Raw genomic sequence first — 8,266 nt, 5'->3', positions numbered from 1 at the left:
ATTATTCATCTGTAGAAAATTACAAATCAAATGCCAGATGCATTTACTGATTTGAAAAGGATCACCAAAGCATATATTCCTGCAAAGAATGTCCCAATTTGAATTGATGTCTCTAAAGGACCATCCACTAGTGTCATAGCTAATGAATCTAAAGCACGCTTGAAGTGTGACAGGCCATTTTTTTCTAAGGATCAAAATCCTAGAAAAAGGAAAATAAATGGTCAAGATGACACTACGAAAGATCCTCATATGGAAGGTCAAAATTTGAGCAATGTTGATATTCCTAAAGGAATCGATGAGTCTGAGACTCAAGAAAATGAGAAACTATCCATAAATTTAAGTGATGTTGAAACTAATTTGAATCGATCTGAAATAGTAGTGGATCATGTCTTTGTATATAATGTTGCAACAAAAATTATGCAAGATAGCGAGGATCTTGAACCTCGGTTTGTCACAGAATGTTGACAAAGAAATGACTAGCCAAAATGGCAAGAAGCAATTCAATCTGAATTGAATTCACTTGCCAAACGTGAAGTTTTTGGACCTATAACTCAAACACCTAATGGTGTTAAGCCTGTTGGCTATAAATGAGTCTTTGTGCAAAAAAAAATGAGAAAAATAAAATAAAAAGGTATAAAGAACGCCTTGTTGTACAAGTATTTTCACAACGACCTGGTGTCGATTATGATGAGACATATTCACCAGTTATGGACGCAATAGCATTGCGTTATCTTATCAGTTTCACTATCCATGAGAGACTTGAAATGCATTTGATGGATGTGGTAACAGCCTATCTATATGGATCACTTGATAATGAGATATACATGAAAAATCTCGAAGGATTTAAAATACCGAAAACATATAGTTCAAAGCCTCGAGAAATATATTTCATTAGATTGCAAAGATCATTGTATGGTTTGAAGCAATTTGGACGCATGTGGTGTAACCATCTTAGTGAATATTTATCTAAAGAAGGTTATACGAATGATGAAATTTGCCCATGTATTTTCATAAAGAAAACAACGTCGGAGTTTGTTATACTTGTTGTCTATGTCGACGGCATAAACCTTATTAGAACGCCAATAGAGCTTCAAAAGACAATTGATTACCTAAAGAACGAATTTGAGATGAAATATCTCAGAAAGACAAAGTTATGCCTTAGTTTGCAAATTGAGCATTTGGCAAACGGTATCTTTGTCCATCAATCTGCCTATACAGAAAAGGTGTTGAAATGATTCTATATGGATGGAGCACATCCATTAAGCACTCCAATGATTGTTCGATTACTTGATGTGAATAAGGATCCATTCCAACCTCAAGAAAAGAATAAGGAACTCCTTGGTCGTGAAATAACATATCTTAGTTCAATTGGTGCACTAATGTATCTTGCAAATACTACAAGGCCTGATATTGCCTTTTGAGTAAATTTGCTAGCAAAGTATAGTTCTGCTCCTACTAGGAGACATTGAAATGGGATCAAACACATATTATGGTATCTAAAGGGGACTACCGATATGAGCTTATTTTATTCTAAAAATTGCAGTTCCGATCTTGTTGGTTATGCTGATGCTGGGTACTTATCTGACCCGCATAAAGCTCGGTCTCAAACAGGCTATGTATTCATATGTGGGGTACTGCCATATCTTGGAGATCAACAAAACAGTCTATCATAGCCACTTCATCGAATTAGCTGAGATTATAACTATTCATGAAGCAAATCGGGAGTGTGTGTGGTTGAGGTCCATAATACATCTCATTCGAGAAAAAAATGGCTTGAAATGTAAGAAAGTACCCACGATTTTATATGAAGATAATGCAGCATGCATAGCACAACTTAAAGGAGGATTCATAAAAGGAGATAGAACGAAGCACATTTCGCCAAAGCTCTTCTATACACATGAGCTCCAAAAGAATGGTGATATTGACGTACAACAGATTCTTTCAAATGGCAATGTGGCTAACTTATTCACCAAGTCTCTTCCAACTGCAACTTTCAAGAAGATGGTGCACAAGATCAGAATGCAAAGGTTCAAGGAAGTTCTTATTAGGGGGATCTAATACGCGTTGTACTCTTTTTTCCTTACGAGGTTTTGTCCCATTGGATTTTCCTTATAAGGTTTTTAATGAAGCAGCCTATATGCGTATTGTTAGACATTCAAGGGAGAGTGTGATGATATATATCAATTATAGTGAATGCCTATCAATATCTATCAAGATCTATTTGATGTCTATCAGGATTTGATGTATTTGTCTTTTAGTGTGAAACTAGGGCAAATTTCCCTATAAATAGAAGGACTTCCTTCACTGTAAATCACCTCTCAAAAGAAGAAATAAGAATCACTCTCTCTATTTTCTCTACTCTTCTTCTTGTTCTTTATTGTTTTATAACAAGAACATCTTTTTCTTTTCTTTATAATAATATTCGTATTAATTAGACTTTTTAAACGTTACATAATAAAATTGCCTATCAACACTTTCAAAATGCCACTTTAAAATATCAAAACGATCTTTTCAATTTCATTCGACTCGAAACATAAAAATACTCATGCCCAACATATACAAAATATAACTATGAATACACTTGCAACTTGTGATTAATATAAATGTGGAATAATTATATATGCATCTACTTTCTATCACCACCGGATAATTTATGAACACACACACACCTGCCACTTATGTCTAATTAAAGGTTGTTAGCTTCCCATCCAACCAATTGGATTTTTATATTTCCACTTCTTTGTCTAGTCAATGAATCTCGACAAACCGGCCCTTTGTGTTTATTGGCAACTTCCAATTTCTATCACTTTCAACTTCCAATTAATTGATTAAATACTATTTCCTCCATCCACTTAAAAAAATACATTTTCTTTTTTAAACAAGTCTTTTTCAAAGTATTCGTTCAACTTTTGTACTATAAAAAATTTCCAGGAACTTAACCTCGTTAAAATTGCAACAATAAATTCAATATAATTTTACATGTAAAATTTGAGAAATCTAAATATATATATTTTTCTATTTTTGTAGAGTAAAAAGGGACCATTTAGTACACTCAAAAAATTTCATTATACATGCAATTCAGATTAGAACCATATTACTATAAAGATGTATAGTACATAATCTCGAATTCAAGACCAAGTTATTGCAACACTCATTTTTTATTTTTTCCTTCATAGAGTAGAAAGAAAGTCAGAATATTTAAATATCCATTATTTATTTAATTTAAAGCGAATCCAGACAAAACCCATGAATACAAGCTAACTCAACTCTCTTTTTCTTCCTTTTCTGATTTTCTCTCCCTATATTTCCAGAAAGAGAAACTGAACTCTTCTTACCAAGAAAATAAGATCAGAACACACCCTTTTGGGTGAATTTTAGTTCTGATTTAATATGGTGGGAATTTTTTCAAGATTTTCTGTGGGCAGAACCGGCCATCGTCGAGCTCAAAGTGCACTTGTAAGCTTAATTATCCATTTGCTATTTTCTTTTTATTAGTTTATTCTTGGTAAATACTTTAACTTTTGTGTGAATGGACTTGTTTGTCGATCTGGGTAATCAAGATTTTCTTCTTTAATCTCATTTTTATGTTAATTTGATAATGATAGGAGTTGTTTTGATCCTTTTTATTTGAGAAGATATTGGCTTTAGATCGACTGATCACACTCAGAAACACGAAAAAGATATTAGCTTTAGATTGTTAATGGTTTAATCTTTTGTTTTGGTGTGAATTTGCTTTTGGAATTTTGTAAAGTTAGGTCCTTTTAGATTCTTGAAATGTGGGATTGATTGGTTCATGGTGTGTAGGTGACTCTAAAAAATGAGTTTGATTACATTTAACTATGAAATGTTGTTTTGCTGGTGACATTTTTCTCTCTGGTTGTTTCCTTTTTTGAACTGTTTTGTAATGTTTTTACTTGAGCCAAAGGGTCTATTGGAAATAGCCTCTCTACGTTTCAAGGTAGGGGTAAGGTTTGCGCACACACTATCCTCCCCAAACGCCACTTGTGGGATTACACTGGGTACGTTGTTGTTTGTTCTTTACTGTTAAAATCAACTATTCTGAGGTAGAGTTAAGGTCTGTGTATGTCTACCCTCCTCAGAAGTCAGACCACACTTATGGGATTACACTGGGTATGTTGTTGTTGTTGTTTGTTCGTAACTGCTAAAATCAACTATACTAAGGCAGAGATAAGGTCTGCGTACATCCTACCCTCCTCAGACTCCCCTTGTGGAATTACACTGGGTGTGTTGTTGTTTTATGTAATTGTATCCGAGGCATACTTATTTCACCCAAACTATAGCATCTGCTTTGATTAGTAGTGATTTCTGTTCTATATGAAAATGCAGGATGAAACAGAAGTGTTGCCCCCAAATACAGAGACAATAGGTGCTGCTACTTTAGCTGGAGCTTCCTCTATCAACCCTCATGGTATTGAAATAGCAGTCGAGTTCAAACCAGTTGAACATCCAACTGAGCCTCTACACAATGATCGTCCAATTCAATGTCCATTACCAGAACCTTCAATACTGAATGTAAGTTTGCTATTAATCTGTATCATGAAATTGTGTTGATGGATATGCTGTTGGTTTTCGTGCCAAACATGTTTATTTGATTGCCATTATTGTTATAGAGGTTACTCCCATCCCCTCTTACCACATAAAATTTCTGGTACCATAAGTTTCTGTACGGGGAATGGACTCAATATGCAATTATGAGTGCTTAAGAGACAAGTCTCAAAAACCTGACTTTTCAATCTGCAGACTGTGAATTATGATGTATTTATGTAAGCCAGTCATTCAACTAAGAAGTGAAACTTTGGTACTGTCTAATTTGGTGATTACCCAATTAAGCCTTCTGCAGCCTGCAAGATAGTCCTTGCTAATCCTACTGTCTGTTAGCTTTAGAAATGATGGCTATATTTAACATTTAACATATGTATTAAATATGTCATGTCGCCACTGAAACTCTTTTTATATGAGTAGGAGTTAACTATATTGCATTGATAGTTGATACAGAGAGAAGTGATGACTTGTGAAAGAATCAGCTCTTGACATTTTTTGTTTCTTTATAGCTGCAAGCGACTGACCCGTTTCTAGCTTTCAAATTTAGTGGTTAATTGGATTTATTTGGTCTTTAGTATCTTTACTTCACGCCTCCATGCACAGAAGTTAAGAATTTTGGTAGCTGCAACACATGAATTAATCAATGAACCATCATAATTTGTAGGTTTTCCAAAAGTAAACATGATTCTTTAGATTGGTTACTGAATTCTGTTTATTGGATTTCACTAACAAAGATTTCCTAGAGAATGAATACTTTGTGCACTTTTTCCTTTTGGGTGGGGAAGTAAAATGACAAAACAAGAAATTAAGAAAATCTCTAAATGGAAAAGAAATGTCGTCAACTTCTTTCCGTTCTTCTCTGGTTTCAATTCCTCTCACTTCATTGATTTTTCTTGATATGTTTATCTGAATAAAAACAAACTGGTATTCACTATCAACCTTGCAATTGTTTTGTCAGATATCTATTTTTGAATTTTTTTTCTTGTTTCAGATTCTACATCAATAGTGTCATAAAATTCCAGTTGGAAAGTATCTTTGCTCTTTTTCCTTTCTTTTTCCTGTACAAAACTTTGCATCCATTTTTCTTATCATTAAACATTCGGAAAAGGGCTTAAAATGCCCTTCAACTATGTAAAATAGTGCAAAAATGCCTTCATCTAACTAGTGGGCTTAAAATGCCCTTAATGTCTGCCTATTGGGCCTAAAATGCCCTTTCCGTCGACTATTGGGCTTAAAATGCCCTTCATGTCTGCCTATTGGGCCTAAAATGCCCTTTCCGTCGACTTATTGGGGCTATTTTACCCTTTTATTTAGGCAAATTATATGAAAGGCATTTTTATATATTATATCAAAATTTTATGCTTTTCATTTTTATTGCCTACTTTCATGATGCCTCCATAAAATATATGATATATTTATACCATAAACATTGATGGTATATTTATATATTATACAAATTATAGTTATATCATAAGAATATATGGTATATTTATACCATACAAATTATATTTATACCATATAAATTATATTTATACCATAAACATGCATGGTATATTTTAGATATAAAAAGTTTATACCGTGTAATACTGGAAATATATATTTATATTTAATAAATAATTTTTTAACAAGAAAAGTACTTCCGACATAATGAGATATACCATGAATATTTATCCCGTAAATTATATTAAAAATATAATAATAACCTCACTTTGAAGTAAATTATATTTATACAACAAAAATACATGGTATATATATATATACTTCCAACATAATAATTTTATTCCATTAATATTTATTCATAAAAAATTATGGTTAACCCATTACATTAGAATTTAAAATACACGATAATGAAATAATACTAGATGATTAACATACATGAAAACAAAACGAAACATACACGAGCAAATAATAGAATACTTAGTTTATTTAAAAATATTTGAATTTTGAATATAAGAGACAAAGATTTGAAAGCAGGGAGATTGAAAAAATATCTCTTAAATTAAGGTGAATTGATAATTAGTTATAGCATTCAATTAGGAATTATAATTATTTTTTCTCATTTTATATATGTAAAAAAAAAGAAACTTTTATTTTTATCATATTGAAAAAGTACTATTATTTATGTAATTAAATTTTAAGGATGGTCTTTTCATGTAATTTGCCTAAATAAAAGGATAAAATAGGCTCAATAGGTAGACGGGAAGGACATTTTAGGTCCAATAGGTAGGTGAGAAGGGCATTTTTGGCCCAATAGGTAGACGGAAAGGACATTTTAGGCCCAATAGGTAGACAGAGGACGTTTTTGCACCATTTTACATAGGCATTTTAGGCCTCTTTCCGTTAAAACATTTATAAACTAGTCTGCTTTCTGACTTTATTTTGTGCCTTATTAGATAGGTGTGATAAAAAGGCACATTCTTGTGTGCTCATCATATTGAGTCCTAAAATTTTGATTTCTGTATTAGTATGCCAGATTGAATAATTCTTCTTTGCCTTATGTATGTTGGCTTTTGAATTGGTTAGGATTATATCACGTGCATTAGAATATGTCTATCAGTGGAGATTTGTCCTTAAAAGGAAGGATGATATCCTGATGGGAAATACAACCTCAGCATTCAAAGGGAACCCTTCCTTGATTTTGTTTGGAAAATACAATCTCAACATACAAAGAGAAGCCTTCTTGATTATTCCTTTGTGCATGACAAAGTGAATTAGGAAAGAAAGGTTCTACAAAAAATGAATACGGAAACGAAAGGAGCACCCAAGGGTGTGGTCTAGTAGTCAATGAAGTGGGCTGAGAGCGAGATCTCAGGTCCGAATTCTACTGACAAAAGCACTAGGTGATTTTTCCCATTTGTCCTAACCTTACCTTGGTGGACAGAGTTACCTGATAGTTGACACGTGCAAAAGCTGGCTCAGACATCACGGTTATCAAAATAAAAGAAAGAGGTCTGCGCAATTGCTGAATAGAAGATTACTCTGTAAAGCTAGGTGCTTAGCTAGCACAATTTGTTCCCTGTAGATTCTCACGATAACTTTTGGCTTTTTGTTAGCTCCCTAATTCTAGAGTGGACTGTTTTCGCTTAGGAGCTAGCTCAGTTTTAATTTTGGATGCAATATCTTTTGGAGTTTCACATCTTCGTGATGCAATCACTGAAACAATTTACTTCATCAACAAAAATAAAAATGAGAATAATAAGATTACTTTGTATTGCTCAAAAAAGTAATATGGTCACTTTGCCTCTCCAGCTCCATTTTATACCTGTTTATTTACTTCTTAGGACTGCTAACCCGGAACATATGTATTTGTTACGCACAGGATGGGAGAATATGGAAGGAACGAGTGTCTGCAGTGCGAAGAAGGGCTGATATTCCTGTTGTGGAGGAAGGAACAACTGCAGAGGCTGAGGCAGCTGGAACAAAATCTAGACCACCGATGAATCGGGTTATTCTTCCATCAATCAGTGCGCCTGAACACAGTATCCTCAAACTACTGGAGGAATCTGGAATTTAGCGGATGCATTGCTAGACCTGTCTCAGAGTACCTTTGTTATACCAGATAAACCTGATGTTTTATACGTCTTTCGAAGTTTCTCTTCTTGCTTTCCATGAAATGTTTGTATTTTGTTTATATAGGAAACTTCACACATTTGAATGTAAATATTTCTTTCATACTGATTGAAATATAGTGTTCAATTGCTCA

At 33.4% G+C, this 8,266-nt stretch overlaps 1 protein-coding gene across 1 annotated transcript; it reads left to right on the top strand.

Moving 5' to 3' along the window:
- Positions 1-3,035: 3,035 nt before the first annotated feature.
- LOC107869580 lies at positions 3,036-8,266 on the top strand. Its single transcript, XM_016716096.2, has 3 exons — positions 3,036-3,456; positions 4,348-4,533; positions 7,883-8,266. The coding sequence occupies exons 1-3, from the start codon at positions 3,391-3,393 to the stop codon at positions 8,075-8,077; spliced, it is 447 nt and encodes a 148-aa protein (XP_016571582.1). The 5' UTR covers positions 3,036-3,390; the 3' UTR covers positions 8,078-8,266.

This window comes from Capsicum annuum, chromosome 1, assembly GCF_002878395.1.
Source record: "Capsicum annuum cultivar UCD-10X-F1 chromosome 1, UCD10Xv1.1, whole genome shotgun sequence".
Lineage (NCBI taxonomy): Eukaryota > Viridiplantae > Streptophyta > Magnoliopsida > Solanales > Solanaceae > Capsicum > Capsicum annuum.
Note: the sequence above shows the minus strand (reverse complement) of the source record. Positions and strands in the feature narration are given on the sequence as shown.